At 46.6% G+C, this 16651-nt stretch overlaps 2 protein-coding genes across 11 annotated transcripts in view; one reads left to right on the top strand and one right to left on the bottom strand.

The window, feature by feature from the left end:
- The window catches only part of LOC138259341 (cyclin-dependent kinase-like 1), a 231599-nt gene extending 217846 nt beyond the window's left edge, over positions 1 to 13753 (top strand). For all 3 annotated transcript variants that reach the window (XM_069206992.1, XM_069206991.1, XM_069206990.1), the window contains exon 10: positions 12845 to 13753. In XM_069206992.1, the coding sequence (XP_069063093.1) occupies positions 12845 to 12946 (102 nt within the window). In that variant the 3' untranslated portion in view covers positions 12947 to 13753. The remainder of the gene's footprint in view (positions 1 to 12844) is intronic.
- Positions 13746 to 16651, bottom strand: part of RYR1 (ryanodine receptor 1) — a 1068376-nt gene continuing 1065470 nt past the window's right edge. For all 8 annotated transcript variants that reach the window (XM_069206982.1, XM_069206985.1, XM_069206986.1 and 5 more), the window contains one exon: positions 13746 to 16142. In XM_069206982.1, coding sequence (XP_069063083.1) covers positions 16047 to 16142 — 96 coding nt within the window. In that variant the 3' untranslated portion in view covers positions 13746 to 16046. The remainder of the gene's footprint in view (positions 16143 to 16651) is intronic.

The following is a 16651-nucleotide window of genomic DNA, read 5'->3' as shown; positions in this document are numbered from 1 at the left end:
CCCATGGGGGGCAGAAATGGCCTAAAAATAAATTGCCCCCCTGGGGAGCAGCCCTTGTCCTAAGGGCTGCTCCCCTTATTCAATAATAAAAAAATAACAAACTCCCTGGTGTCTAGTGGCATTCATGTTGCCCGATCGTGTCGCGATCGGGCAGCAGAAACACTGAGAGAGACATGAAAGGAAAGGAAATGCCTTTCCTCTCCTTTCATGCCTCTCTCGCCCCCTCCACGTGATCGGAGGAGAAATGCTTCTGCATTTCTCCTCCGATCTTCGCTGGAAGCTGAGCTTCCAGCGCGGTGGGGTAGGCCTCTGATGAGGTCAGCGTGCGATTGCACGCTGACATCCTCAGACGCCACAGGGGAGTCAGGGGGTTGGGTGTGGAAGCAATTCCCGTCCATCTCTGCCCAGGGGAGGGGGTGTGAGGCCGCTGGGGGAGCGCTTCCTCTGAGGCCCTCTTTTGGGACGAAGCTGTTATGACCATGGCACCCGAGCGGTGCTGCCTAGGACGTAACTGTTACATCCAGAGCAGTTAGGGAATAATTTGAGCAGAAGTCGGTCCGGCTCCCGGATACAGGGGTAGGCGTGGTGTTGAACTTGGCAAAGGCTCTGCTGAATTGTGCCTTCTCATGCATTGCGTCGGCCAATGGAAGAGGTGAAGTCGAAGTCTGTTTGGACTTCTTCTTCTTGTGCTTTTCCAGAGTATCCCAAGGATCTCAAGTGCAATGAAGAGGATTTGGGGCTCCTAGAGCGGTCCGTGACCTTCTCCGTGATCGGGACCGTGACCACTTAGGAGTCGCGCTTGCTGAGGTCGACTGCCGTACCACAAGCAGCTTTAGGGACTGCGCCCTCCAAAGTTTCGGTGCCATCACCCGACAGTCCAGGCACGACTTGGTGGCGCTTGAGACACCATAAGCAGACTAGATAGGGGTCCATAACCGACATGGTGCGGTGACATGTGCCACACGGCTTAAAACATGTATTCCTCAAAGAGATCTTCAACACACTTCCAAAAATGGTTGACAAAAAGTTGAAAGAGACAGAGGGGTAACTCTTCTCCAGATCAGCGCTAACTGACACAGAAAGAAAAGAACTGATGTCCGCATGCCTGGTTGGTGCCGATATAGTTGACAGTGACATCACTTCTGGCGCCAAGGAAGCCAACAATGCAGCGCAGAACCGAACAAAGCCATCCGATGGCATGCAGGTGTGCTGCTCATGTAAAGGTTTCTGGATCTAATCTGAGGCCAGGGAAATTCAAAGGTATGGAATCTGTACCTAGAAGTCTCTATGAGATGAAAAATGTACTTATCTTCAGTAACTCTTTTTCACATGGATACTATATCTACTTGAAGTTTCCTCACCTTTTAAATATCCTAGGCACCAGTCTGGATCTGGAAACTCATCAGTAGCTCTCCTATGTTGGTAGCGGGCAGCGGCTCCACCTCTGTGCCACATATAAAGCTTTTCTGATGCCAATAGAGCCATAAGGCACCCCCAATGGCATGATGACATCCGTAGTCATTCAATCTTTTTACACCTTCGATCTGAGTGGATCAAACTAAGGTCCACAAGGTCGGTACAGTTTTCTGTAGTATGTTAAAGCCACATCAAGTGAGCATGTGGTATAACCAGCCTAGCAAGGGGAAAGTGGGCTGGTTGGTGAGAAATCTGCAGGTACACATACTATCCACCAGAAAGAGCATTACCGAAGGTAAGTTAACTTTTTCTGATGGATACTTCGCCCTGCAGATTACTCGCCTTTTGAAAAGATTCCCCAAGTGATCCTTTCACCATGGCACATGGGCGATTATACCAAGAATTCTTGAAGCACTGAGTGAGGAAAGTGACCTTCCCATCTCACTTCAGAGTCTGAACAGTAATGCTTTCCAAAGATGTGGAGGGATACCCAGGTTGCTGCTTTACAAATGTTTGCAATTGGCACGCCATTTGCCAGTGCAGAAGTGGAAGTCTTGGTCTTGGTGGAATAAGCATGAATACCTTCTGGTGGCTCTTTATGTGTCATGGCAACTTGATGCACAATTATCCATCTTGACAATGTCCTTTTATGCACTGGCTTGCCCTTCATCTTTCAACCGTAGCTGGTCATCCAGGCTGAATTCATTGGACTTGTCCACATAGAAGCTGACCACTCTCGTGGGATCAAGAGGGTGAAGTGTTCCTTCTTCGTAGTATGTGGAGGAGGGTACAATGCTAGATGGAAGGGAGTAGCCATCCATACATAAGCACACTCGTATACTGGTCCCACTGAACCCTAAACACACCACCTATTACTCACCAGGCAGAAACAAACAAATAAACCAACAAATGTGGGTGTAGCGCTACTTTCCCTAAATCAAACACCAGGTCCCAAATGTTTTGCATCTGTCTGAATAAAATGTTTTAGTAGATTGTCTTTTTGATCATAATATAACATCCAACACTTCCGCGGGTAGGGAAAAAGAAATCCGGTTTCGCAGTTCAATATCTCAGCATGCAAGTGTAGGCTGTAGAACCTACCCCTGCAATTGCAAGAGAAGTTCTACCCTTTAAGGGAGACAAGATGAAGGGCACAATAAGAGTTGAAGAAAGTCTGCCTACCACACCCTTTGTGGCCAGTCTGGGGCAAGTAGGATTACTTTTGCCTGGTCAAGATGATTGTTTCTCAAAATGTGAGGAATCAAGAGTATGGGAGGAAATGCTTAATGAAGCAGAAAGTCCCATCTCAAGCGAAATTTGCCCACCAATGCTCCCACCATTGGATACTGAGGGGCACTGAATTTCTGGTAGTGTGTGTTCTTGTGAATACAAAGAGGGCTATCTGAGGTCTAGCTCAGGCAATGTCATGGACTACCTCCGGATGAAGTGACCACTCATGGTCGGTAAGATGACATTGGCTGGGAAAGTCTGCCCGCACGTTGAGCACTTCTGCCAGGTGATTTGCTGCAAAGCAAATGTTGTGGTCCTGAGCTCAGGACCAAAGTCACAGAGCTTCACAGCTGAGGAGATACAAACCTACTCCCCCTTGATGTACCACATTGCAGCATCAAGATCTGGACTGACTGGCCGCAAATGGAAGGAAGGAAAGCTGTGAGTGCCAGACATATTCTAGAGAGCAGAAGCCTCTGATCGCCATTTCCCCCTGATGGGCTCCCCACCCTATTGTGAAGTTATCCGTGATCACTGTTGTCACCAGAGGTAGAGGGTGAAACGGTTTTCCTTGTGTAAGGTTGATGTCCACACTCCACCACTGTAGAACACCTGCAATGTCACTGGAAAATTTGATACAGCTTTGCAGATCTCCTTTGTGTTGGAACTATTTCATGTGAAGGCACCATTGGAAGGCCCTTATGTGCTATCGTGCATGAGTGACCAGCAGAATGCAGGAGGAAAGCAGACTGAGCAGACGTAGGACCCACCAGGACTGGAATGATTACTCCACTCTGAAACATCTGAATTATAGTCTGAATATCTTAAATGCTGTGGGGAGGAGGGAAGGCTTGATGTCCTGAGAGGGGCATCCTTATCATAGAGGCAGTACTGGACATCACACCATTTGGGTTGGTTGACCGAAAATCCCAATTTGAAAAATAATATGCTTTTTGCTTGCAAGTGGACAAGACACCATCTTTTGAGTCTGGGTCTTGGAATGCCAGAATGGTGTCAATCTTTGGCTGTATGGGTGCCACATGGCCACTCTCAACCTGGTGTCCCAAGTACACCACAGAACCCAGAACCCTGCCCTATGTGACACCTGATAGCCTTAATAGTGAGGCCTGCCTTCTGCAGGGCCTCTAACACTTTGCAGAACCGCTGCAAGTGTTTGTCTCAAGTGGAGCTGAACACAGCAATGTCATCTAGGTAGACTGCACTGAAATCATCCAGTCCAGCTAACACCTGGTTAACCAACCTCTGAAACGTGGCAGGGGCATTCTACATCCCAAAGGGCATCACCCTAAATTGAAAGTGCCCATCTAGGGTGGATAATGCGGACCTTTTCTTGGCCCCCTCAGTCAGAGAAATCTCCCAATATCCAGAGGTCAAGTCAAAAGTACTTAGATATTGGGCAGCCCCTAACCGGTCAATGAGCTCATCAGCTCGGGGGATTGCGTGCATGCCAGTCTTAGTGACTGCATTTGGTCCCCAGTAATCCACACAGAACCTGAGTTCTGAAGTGGCACCATGAGCAGCAGCCTTTGGGACCAAGACCACAGGGCTGGCCCAAGGGCTACTGGAGAACTCAGTTACCCCAAGGGCTAACATTTTGGATACCTCATCCTTTATGTTAACCCTAACCTTGTCAGTCACTCTGTAAACCTTATGTTTAACAGGAGGACTTTCCCGGTGTCCACATCATGTATACACAGATGAGTGACCCTGGGATTAAGGAAAAGAGAGAGGCAAATTGCCCCAACACTTGGCGACAGTCCCTATGTTGCTCTGGGGTCAGGGAGGGGAAGAGGTTCACACCCTCCACTAAATCATCTTTCTCTTTGGCAGACAGGAGGTCAGGAAGAGGCTCACTCTCTTCCTCCACCCCAATATCTGTTGCCAAGAGCATTGCTACCTCTGTCCTCTCAAAATGAGGCTTGAGGCGACTGACATTTAGGACCCACAAAGGGTTTCTGGGAGTCCGCAGGTTCACCAGATAGGTGTCATCACTCTTGCACTCCACTATCTCAAATGGCCCAGTACACTTATCTTGGAGAGCCCTAGGCTCCACTGGAGCCATTGCCCAAACATTTTGGCTAGGCGTGAACTCAAACAGAGTGGCATTCCGGTAGTACCTGTGCTTCATATCTTCCTGGCTTGCTTCCAGGTTCTCTTAGGTGAGCTTCCTGAAGTGGGCTGTCTGGTTCCTAAAAGCCAGCATGTAACTGAATACATCCTTGGGGGGGCTTAAGGGAGGCTTTCTCCAAGCCTTCCCTAGCCAGGTCCCCTGACAGGGTGGCCATACAGTAACTCAAAAGGGCTAAATCCAAGACCCTTTGAGGCAACTCGCTGTAGGCGAACAGAAGGCATGGCAAGAGAACGCCCCACTTACACCTCAAGGGCTCCGACAGGCCCATGATCATGCCTTTCAAGGTGCCATTGAATCTCTCAACCAGGCAATTACTTTGGGGGTGGTAAGGAGTGGTGAACTTATATGTCACACCACACTTCTTCCACAGAGACTTTCAAAGGGGGTGCTGACCACAGGAAAAGGTTGGAGGGGAGCCTTACATTTCCCCTACTCTTGCCACTTGCCTGACAAGTTTGGCAAGACCTACAGTGTGCATCTGAGTGCCTGCGCATTTGGGGCCAGTAGAAGTATGTGACAAGCCATGCAAAGGTCTTGTCCTGCTCTAATAACCAGCTAAAGGCACATCATGAGCCAGATCCCAGTAGAAAGGCTCTGAGGCACTGGGATACCACCAGCACACAGGCTGACCCAGACTCAGCAACCTTAGGCTCACTATATAGGAGGCCATCCTCCCAGTAGATCAAGTGTGATCCAGATTCCTTGCCAGACCCCTGGTCTGCAGCCTGCCACTGCAAACCCTCCAGAGTAGGACATGTATTCTGTGCCTCACAGAATGCTTCCCTGGTGGGTCCCCCTTCCTGCTGCCACTGAGTCAGCTCAGGGACCTCCCCCAGTTCAGCCTCTTGTTCCCCTGTAGGCTCCAGGGCTTTTCCCTCAGGTTCAGCTTCCTCCTGGGCTGTGGGAACTTCTGGGGTGGGTTTCCTGCACACCTTACCCTTCCAACCTTCTGGCAGACATGTGGGCCACTCTTTCTGGCTCCAGGGTCTCCTGATCACACTGATGGGCTGCCATTGACCGGGTGAAAACACCCACCCCCCCCAGGCAGACCCAGCACCTCTAAGTGAGACATGTGTTCCACCTCCTTCCAAGGGGGATCCTCCAGCTCATTGCCAAGCAGACAATCTACAGGCATGGTTGGACTCACAGCTATTTGCAAGGCACCTGAGGCCTCCCCCCCCATTCAAAGAGAACCTGCGCTGCTCTGCACAGGCGCTCTGAGTTGTCTACCACAACTGTTTGGTCAAGTACATGGGGATCTATCTGCTCTTCAGACACCAGGTGACTTCTCACAGTAGTCACACTGGCTCCTGTGTCTTTCAGAGCCTCCATCCTCTGTCTATTTATGGTCACCCACTGCCTGTACTTCTTAGTGTTCTCAGGCACAAAGGTTCTCTGTCCCATCTCACTGTCCCCTAGTGAGACAAGGGTCATCACAGCTGGCTCCCACCCACCTCAAACCAACTCCTCCCAAAGCGCTACACTGGCCAAACCCTGTGACTGAGCACCAGTGGGTGCTGGTGTCTACTTGGGACATCTAGGGTACCCCCTTACATGACCCACCTGGTCACATGCATAACATTTGCGGGAACCCCTCTCTGCAGGTTCCCTTTAGAAAACCAAGGCTTCTTGTCAATTAGGGGCTAGGAATCCTTACCCTGGGAACTAGGTAAGGGCCGTATATAGAACTCCCCCTCTTTACCCTTACCCTTACCCTTACCCTCCTTATTCTTCTGAGAGGGACCCTGCCCACCCTTGGCGTGGTCTCCCCCATACCTCCTCTGGACCCTGGTGCTCTCCTAATGGTCCACTTCCTGTGCAAGCCTCCTGGGGTCAGTCAGCTTGCTGTCAATCAGGTGCTGGCACAGCTGTGGAAAACAAAGACTATGCAAATGCTCCCAAGCAGTCAAATTGTACAGCCCCTCAAAAGTTGTCACCTTACTGCCCTTCACTCAACCATCCAGTGACTTGCAGGTCAACACAGTCCAACCATGATTGTGATTCCTTCTTTTTGTAGGACCTAAACTTTCCTTATACTGCTTAAGGGTGAGATCATACCTTGTGAGTAGGGCGTCGTTCATGATAGAGTAAGTGAGCCCCTGAGGATCCCCTAAGGATGTCAGAGTATCCCTACCCTGTACCTCAAAGTGCTCCTACAGACTTGCCCCCCAATGTGCTTCAGGGACCATGTTCATGTGGAGAGCAGACTCATACCCCTTAAACCACAAGTATATGTCATTCCCCCACTTATAATCCTTCACGAGGTCTTTAGGAATGTGCTCCCTCTCAGGCTGCACTGTGGTACTGCTGCAACCATCTCTGCTAGACTGGCTCCTCTGGTCCAGCTCCTTTAAGCTGAGCTCATGAGCCAAGCGCATCTTTCTCTCTTCAATGGCCAGCCTCCTCTCTCCCATCTTAAGCTTCTCTAACTCAAGTAGGTGCACCCTTTCTGCCTGTCTGTCCTTCAACTCTTCAGGAGTCATACCCTTGGATGACACACTGCTACCTGTCCCGGAGACCCTCCCCCCAGGTATAACAGGTATTGTGAACACTCTGCACCTCCACATCCTCCTCCTCTGCACCCCCCCACCCCCCTCCACCAGCCTCCTTAGCTGTCACCCAGGCCCTCCGTGCCTTTTGCAGCTCCTCCTTCCTGGTGGAACTCTTAATGGGACAGGCAAGATCCTTACAGAACTGTTTCAGTCGAGCAACTGTGTAACATTCCAGTTTCCCTAACTCAAAATCAGCTCCAGCTGGTGCATCTCCACATTGAGACATGATGGCAAGTCAAAAGTGCAAAGTTCCAAGGCAGAAAAAAGAGTTCCCAATGAGAAGTTCAAGAATCAACAAAAAGATCACCAAAAATATGGAAGCAGGAAAAAGTCCAAAAAGAGAAAAAGCAAAAACGAGTAGTATGTGGTCACTTAATGATCTGCACTGAAAACAGCAGTGTACACTTAATCAGTGTATGTCAAGTACAAATACAAGTCCAATCCTCCCCGCTCATCACCAATGTTAGAAATGAGGTCTCTGGTTGGCAGTCACTTTGCACTCTGTCCAAGCAGGGACCCTCACTCTAGTCAGGGCAATGAAGTTACACACTCAAGATGACCCCTGCTTCACCCCCTTGGTAGCTTGGCACAAGAAGTCAGGCTTATCTCAGAGGCAATGTGTAAAGTATTTGTACCAAGACACACAGTAACACAGTGAAAACACTACAAAATGGACACCACACCAGTTTAGAAACATAGGCAACATTTATCTAAATCAAACAAGACCAAAATGACAAAAATCCAACATACACAAGTCAAGATTTGAATTTTAAAAAGAAGAAGAGTCTTACTACGTAAAAAATAATGGAAACATTGATTTTACACAAAGTACATGGTTGTGTCAAAAATAAAGCTGCACAGGCGAGCGTGCGCCGGAAATGTCAACGATGCATCGATTCCTTACTCGCAAGACTGGTTGTGCGTCATTTTCTCTTCCTGACGGGTAGGTGATGCGTTGTTTTTCTCCCTTGCAAGCGAGCGATGCGTCAATTTCTGGACAGGCACGTCGGATCGTGCAAGTTCACAATGACTTTGACGCCCAGGGACAACGCGTGAGAAAACCGGTTGCATGGTGTTCGAAAACTGAGCTGCGTGGGGTTTGTATTGTTATCAGCAGCCACAAGTGGGTGTTGTATTGTTTCTCCCGCCGCAATGCATTGATCTCACAGCCATGATGCAAGTGGAGCGTCGATTTCAGTCGCAAAGCGGGTGACACATTGTTTATAAGCTGCGTTGCTGATGGTGCGTCGAAAATATCCCTGCATGGTGTTCTGTGCATGGATTTCAGCTCTTGTTCTACCAGCTTCACCTTTCAAGGGCCCAGGGACTGGATAGAGTACCACTTGGCAGGGCAGGAGTCTCAGCAGAAGGTCCAGGTACTGGCAGAGGAAGTCTTTGATGGCGCCAAGACTTCAAAACAGGAGGCAAGCTCAGTTCAAGCCCTTGGAAATTCTTCTTCAAGCAGGAATGCACAACAAAGCCCAGTCTTTGTCCCATTTCACAGTCAGAAGCAGCAACTGCAGGATAGCCCAACAAAGCACAGTCACAGGCAGGGGAAGCACTTCTCCTCAGCTCTTCTCCTTGGCAGAGGTTCCTCTTGAATCCAGAAGTGATCTTGAAGAAATCTAAAAATCTGGGGTTTTGGGTCCATTACTTGGACCCCTTTCTGCCTTTGCAGTAAGAAAACTTCAAAGGAAAGTCTCTGTTGTTTACAGGATCCTGCCTTGCCCAGGCCAGGCCCCAGACACACACCAGGGGCTTGGAGACTGCATTGTGTGAGGGCAGGCACAGCCCATTCAGGTGTAAGTGACCACTCCTCCCTCCACTCCAGCTCAGATGGCTCATCAGGATATGAAGGCTACACCCCAGCTCCCTTTGTGTCACTGTCTAGAGGAGATTCACAAACAGCCCAACTGTTAGTCTGACCCAGACAGGGAATCCACAGACAGGCAGAGTCACAGAAAGGTTAAAGAAAGAAAATGCCTACTTTCTAAAAGTGGCATTTTCAAACTAGCACTCTAAAAAACAACTTCATTAACAAATGTCTTTTTAAATAGTGAGTTCAGAGACCCCAAACTCCATATTTCTATCTGCTCTCAAAGAGAAACTGAACTTTCAGGATATTTAAAGGCAGCCCCCATGTTTACCGTATTATTAAAGAGATAGGCCCTGCAACAGTGAAAACCACATTTAGCAGTATTTCACTGTTAGGACATGTAAAACCACACAAGTATATGTCCCACCTTTATCATACACTGCACCCTGCCCCAGGGCCTACCTTGGGCCTACCTTAGGGATGCATTACATTTATGAAAAGGGAAGGTTTGGGTCTGGTGAGTGGGTACACTGGCCAGGTCAAATTGGCAGTTTAAAACTCCACACACAGACACTGCAGTGACAGGTCGGAGCCATGTTTACAGGGCTACTAATGTGGTGGCACAACCAGTGCTGCAGGCCCACTAGTAGCATTTGATTTACAGGCCATAGGCACCTCTAGTGCGCTTTGCTAGGGACTTACTAGTAAATCAAATGTGCCAATCACTGAAACCCAATTGCACATACACTTTACACAGGAGCACTTGCACTTTAGCAGTGGTAAAGTGCCCAGAGTACCAAACACAGCAAAAACAGAGTCCAGCACACAGTCAAAACATAGGAAGCAGAGGCAAAAAAAGACAGGGGAGACCACGCCAAGAATGCCAGCACCGAAGAACTGAGATCCATTCAGCGGAAGGTCCATTAGTATGGTTTATGCATCTGTTGAAAATCCTGAATTTATTAACTAGGGTTGATGATGGGTTTCCACTTGGCCGTTGCCATTGAATCCACAGTATCCAGCCCTCACTGTGTCACATGCTTTGCAGCAGCCTGACCATCTCCTACCAGCTCTGAGAAATGTATTTTCAGATTGTTTGAAAGATTGGGGATGACTACCTTTGTGGAATCTAACAGGGAATGCACATATCTACCTAAAAGGAAAGAGGCATTTATTGATTTGAGAGCTATACTCTGTAGTGAAAACATTTCCATTGCAAATTTCTCCAGCTTCTTTGATTCCCAGTCAGCTGATGTAGAAGTAAAGGAACCTAGGCCCATATTTATACTTTTTTAGCATCGCATTTACGTAATTTTTTGACGCAAAAGCGGCGCAAACTTACAAAATACAATTGTATTTTTTAAGTTTGTGCTGCTTTTGCATTAAAAAGCAGCACAAATGCGGCGCTAAACAAGTATAAATATGGGCCCTAGTGCCATTTTAGAGGAACAAGATGCCTGCACCACTAGGATCTCCAGGGATTGGTGAGCTGATAAAAATCTGGGATCTCCTGGGGCTGGGTAGACAGCCTTGAGATGGCACAAGAGATTGTCATTTTCTCCCATATGGCCAGTATGGGCTCCATTAGTGCCTCATTAAACAGAAATAAGGGTTCCACTGTGACGGAGTGCAGAACCTCAATCAGGATGTTGGATTTGCCCTCTGTGGAAGGGAGGTGCAAGTCAGCCCTCCTGATTACTGTGCTATAGGAGGTCACTTCCGGAGGAGAAAGGCCCATCAGTGACCTAACTTCCTATTCTGGTGAGGTGTCAAGCCCACTGGCATCCTTCAATCCTGCAAAGTCTGGATCCAATGAGCCGTCCCCTTCATCATCTGCACTGGGATCGTCTTGAGGGTCTGTTTCCTTAAAGAAATACCTGCCTTCTTCCAAGAGCAGCTGAGCCTCTCTCCTTGGGTGGTGGTGCATCAGCGGTAGACACTGTGGCTGATGTGCCACCAGCAGAGATGGAGATAGTGACTGCGGCATTAGCGGCAGCGGTGTTGTTTTTGGCACCAGTGGTGTTGTATGGCGCAGCTTCGGTGTCATATGCAGGGGCCATTGACATCATGTTTTGCACCATCTGTGGCCCAATGTTGGAGGCGCACTCAGAGGACGAAGAACACTGGATGACCGTAGGAGGTGGCTTCTCTCTTGTGTTGACCTCTCTGGCATATTTGGAGTCAGGGTTGGATTCGCCCATGACACATGAGGCAACAGCAGGAATGGTGTGAAGTGCGCTGACAAGTAGAACAAAGGGGAAAGAGAGTGCACAAGATAGAATCATGGCCCAGCTGAAATGCAGTACACCGTGTTAAGAAACGCTGACGGATCCTGTCCAGACATTGGAAACTCTGGGTATGGCAGAAATAGCAGGAGTGTATGAGACGGCGCTGCAGGTAGTCGAGTGCCCAGAAACTATACTAGCTCCAATGAAGCTGCAGGCACTGGATCCTGTTTGTCCTCCCACTTTTTCTTGATTTGACGCCAGGTGAGGTTAACTCTAGGGTCGTGACAACATGCTTCTCAACGTTTGGCAGCAAGATTCCTGTCTCCCCTTTTTCATGTGCTTCTTTTAAGAGGATTCTGACGAAGGTGGGGACTATGGTGTCTTCAACTTCGGGTGAGACTTTCAGCAACCGCATCGGTCTTCTTTTGCTCTGGCCATGAACATCTTGGCGTCCAGTTTTTTTTAATGCTTTGGGGTCATCTTTTGACACGGCGCACAGGCGCTGGTGTCATAGTCAAGTCCTAGGTATTAAAGGCACGTCGTGAGGGTCCTTAATTATACTGTCCATCACAGTCCCGGCAAGGTTTGAACTCTGACCACTTGGTTGGTAACATTTCAAAGGAAAACTACACCTAACCGTTTTTTATTTAGAAAAATCATTGAAAGCCTAGACACACGCATTAGTGGTGCAGAAAAAAGAAAACTCATGTAATTACAGTGGTCTTTAATAGCTCCAGTGGTATCACGAGGCGTTGTGTGCGGCGCTGAGGTGGAGCCAACACCCCCTACCAGCGTGGAAGAGCTATTGAAGAGTTCAGAAGAGTTGGATCCAGACTGGTTCCATGGCTACTCACAAAATGAGAAGTCTGCCAGTAGACTTTGTCCATCAAAAATCAGCGTGCAAGAGTGGCACTTATATACATCTTCGCATGTCACTTCCAGAGTGGAATGACTTTGGCACAGAGCTGCATGATGCCACCTACTGGCACGCAGGGGTGCTGCTTTAAACTTTTCAGAGCCAGTCTGACGCCTGAGGAAACATTCAAAAGGTGAGGAACTTGCAGCTAGAAGTATCCTTCAGAAACCAGAGTTGTGCAGTGTTGGTATCTTTCACAAATTCACACCCAGCCCTTTCTTTTCCTATTTCAGAGGCTTGCTACTTCATAACATTTCATATTTGTGCTTCAAACTGGTCTATGATGGCCTCATGGTAGCGAATTGTAGTTACAGGTAAGTAACTGGGGTCTTCCTTATGTACAGAATTGTTGTAGTGTATAACATCCTATGTTTGAGGGACAACCAAATCTAAGTAAATACAAACACAAATCAAGTGTATGGCAGGCTTTTGTCGACTTACCATGAAACATAAGCATCTCAATAATGTTCTCTTTGCCATTGTTCTCACCTATAAAACACCCTACTCTGTCCTTTTTTCTTCTGTTTCCCTCAGTTGCAGCATCTCCCTCAGCTGACCAGCAGCAACCTGTCACCATTGCCAGACGTCCGGAGAGTTTTTAAGCACAAATACGACAATCACTTGCCGAACATCTGACACAGTTCACTGCAGCATAGCAGAATACCCTGGGAAAAACCAGTACTAAAGTCACACCTGCCAACCCACCATGATCTTCCTGGGCAGCCTTTGTCTCTACTGTGACTCTGCTGGTGAGGATAGAGATGGGTGTTACCCTCGTGATGCTAGTGAATATGTCTCATGGCTTTCCCAGATTGCTTCACATTGGCCTTGTGGTGAATGGACATGGAGAAGAGTGATGTCATATCCTTAAAAGCAAATGTGACCATCTCACCTTTTTAACACTACTCAAATGGATCAAGGAGATCTCTTACCATTCAGAAAAGTAGAAGAATCTCTCTGCCTAACTGTAATGGCATTTAATGGAGGAAGGTGGTTCATTTACGAGTGAGGCACACTGCATTTTTTGAGCAAGAGGTGTCACACTAACAAAGTGAAAATAAACGCTGCCTCCGCACGTTTACTTTGAATTTGCTCTTTCACAAAGAACTGTAGCAATTAACTAAGAAAAGACATATATATTTAAAAAACATTAGGGAAAAAGGACAGTTGAATGGTGGAAACTTGTAGAGAATGTACATGTTGGCAAAGAAAAATTGAAGTTTGTGTATTATAGGTTCAAACAAAAGAGTGACTTCTAGTGATGTGGATGAACTACAAAAGTACAGAGGTCTGCAGATGACAGAGGAAGATTCCATCATGGTTTCAACTATTGATAGACAGGTACATTTCTTCTCCATACTTGGAATGTTTTCTCTTACTGAGAAAGATTTTCATCTGCTCCTTGGGAAGAACAATAATTACATACAACTAAATCTGCAGCAACAATATTTCTTTTATTTTACATGAAAATATAATAAGCGACAGGAAGTTAATTACAATAATCTGGAAAGAGGCTGAAATGATAATCGCAGTGCTACATGATCATCTGTAGAAAAAGCAGACTGGATTTTCTGCATGCATCCCGACAGAGGCTCTCCCCTTCTATGGGGTTAAACCTCTTGATGCAATGGTTCTCTTCCATAATATGCTTCCCCCTGCACTGTCACTTTTCCCTGTCCCTCATCCTTCAACATCCACCACTACTTTCACACCTTGCCACCCCCTCAATTCTGAAGGTTTAGAGGATGTTCAATGAGATACAGTAGAAAGCATTGTGGGATGTAGAAAACATCAACTACTCCGTCAGGGAAGTTAGATAGGAGTGGAGCCCCAATTCTCACCATAATTCAGTTCTTGCAACACATTTTAGATGATATCTACACAGAGCTATCCAGTGAAATTATAGCACTCTATAGAATTTGTCATTCGAGCATGGATCAGGGTAAAACAACTTTAACCCTCATTAAGTTTTAAGGAACTATGTACTGCCAGGTGGTAGATGCCTATTATAGGATGTGTCTGGAACCCACTGTTTAGTGTGGAGAATACATGAGGTACCCTGGAAACTCAGAAATCTCCATGGACTCTAACTGCTGAATGTGCATTGAAATTCAAGAGTTTCAAACAAAACTTCAGAGTCCAATACATACTTGTAACATTGAGTGCTGGATTAACTCAGGCAATGATTGAAACCTGCACTTGAAAGCCATTTCAAACAGGATCAGACATGGCTAAGATGTCCACTTTTGTAAAGCAGCAGAACCAGATTACCCTGATTCTTAATCTCGTTAATGGTGTTTAAATATTCATATAACATCAGCGCTTCAGCATTTTGACCAATTGAGGAGTAAAATAATGAGCTACACTGGCATTTAATGGTAGATTAAAACAGCTTTCTATAAACCCAGGCAACCGCAAAGCCCATTTTTCTTTATGACTGGGAATGACTGCAGGTAAACCAAGAGGTCCATAGAAGCAGGACTGGACTGGGGTTTTTTGTATGTGATTTTTGTTTAAATCTTATAGAGTAAACTCTGGTCTCTATTGTAATGCATACATTTCCCGCCTAGTCTGACATGCCTTCCGGTTTGACTGCACAAAAGAAGACCTCAAATAAATAAGGTAAGAGACCACCTGGGTCTGAAAAGAAAGACAGACAAGGTCTCCTTACAAAGGCAATTGACTGCTGGATGGCCCAAAAGGAGCAGCTAATCTCTCAAGATCTTTTGTTGGCTCTTGGCTGCTGTATTTGTTTCTGGCCACTAGAAACACTCTTTACGCTCACACTTAAAATTGCAAAACAGCCTGACCTATATTCCACAAATGCACATGTGCAGTGCCAAGACTGCTGGCTTAATACAAAGGACTTAAAAAGTAGAACATAATCTGATGTCACATCTCCATTGTAAAAAGGCACTTTTTTGTAACCCACCTGAAACCTACAGAAGCAGAAAGTTTATACTCAGATAGAACATCTGCACAGGGTGGGCCCACAATTGTAAGAAGACATAGCTGGCTTTATAAAGTGTTTGTTTCCTAAAACATGAAGTACACAAAACATGCAACCATTTGAACAACTCTAAAAACATCATCTTTACTTCTGTTGGTATACAAGTTTCTTCGGGGACAGTCCCCTTAGCTGAGTGAAGGGCAGTGTGTTATCTTTCCTTAACAAATAAACACCCTAGTCTGCAAATTGTTCGAAGAACAATATCCTTATTCACAATGTGTAAAGTTTCTTGTCCCTTTGGGTGCTTGAGTGTTGGCAGCATTTTGCCCCAGACATACACCTTTCTTTGTTTTGCAGTGATTAAAAGATGTTGTTTCCATAGCAGAGCACAGGTTTGTTTTTAAAGTCACTTCACTTGAATGCTGATGAAGGCTGTGGGTGAATGAGTATGTAATTGGGCAGGGGTGGAGAGGGCTTTGGGTACGGATCACTAAAGAGTGTCTCCATCAAAGTTTTGGGCAAAAGAAAGGCAGTTGCTCAGTAGTTCATTCCAGTAAAGTGTTCAAAATCAGTTGGCACATCCCCTCCCCGCTTGTTTTCCATTATTGCTCTTGGGAATACGCTGGGAGAATAAGGAAGGGGGCGCTGAGGTCTTTGTAGAACTAGAGGGTCTATTTAGTAGAAGCAGAGTCTTGTTCCTCTGTTGATGTTGTGTGGCTTAAAAATGGTGCACTAGTGCAGGCTCGTCGTTGGTGTACAGGTGTCTCTCTACAAGTGGCAAACTCCTTAGCTTAACTGATCCTCATATTGCTTGCGGAAGCAGTCTCCAGCAGGGAAGAAATCCCAGCATCGTTCCTGATACATCTTCCAGACATAAGATTCCTAGGACAAAGAAGCAAACAGATTAGTTACCATTGGCTCAGAAATCGATAGACTGATGCAATGTGGCCCTGTGATACAAGACTAGATAGACCTGGATGTAATCAAAAAGTAACCTGAGCAGTGCCGTAGAAGGGTTACTTATGAAATTACCCTGTCTTGGCCACGGATGGCTTAAGGAACAGATGTTGTACTCAATAAAAGTGAAATGTGTGATACCGAGGTTTGACACCGTCTACTCATTATTGACTATGAGATAGCTCAATAGTTAAAGTAGCTGCTGCTGAAATGTGTGTACCATGGGGGATTAGAAATTATACCTGTTGATGGTGGCAGGTCAAAGCAGTTGGTCTGTGGCATTAGGTGGGGGTAGAAATACTATTATGTGATAGTTACTACAATAGCATTTACATGTTTGACTGGATCATTAATTTTGATTGTCCCAAAAATATATATATATACATACATACACATACATTTCCCCCAAAACCTATTATGAGATCTGCAAAGCA

Source organism: Pleurodeles waltl, chromosome 9 (assembly GCF_031143425.1).
Source record: "Pleurodeles waltl isolate 20211129_DDA chromosome 9, aPleWal1.hap1.20221129, whole genome shotgun sequence".
Taxonomy (NCBI): Eukaryota; Metazoa; Chordata; class Amphibia; order Caudata; family Salamandridae; genus Pleurodeles; species Pleurodeles waltl.
Note: the sequence above shows the minus strand (reverse complement) of the source record. Positions and strands in the feature narration are given on the sequence as shown.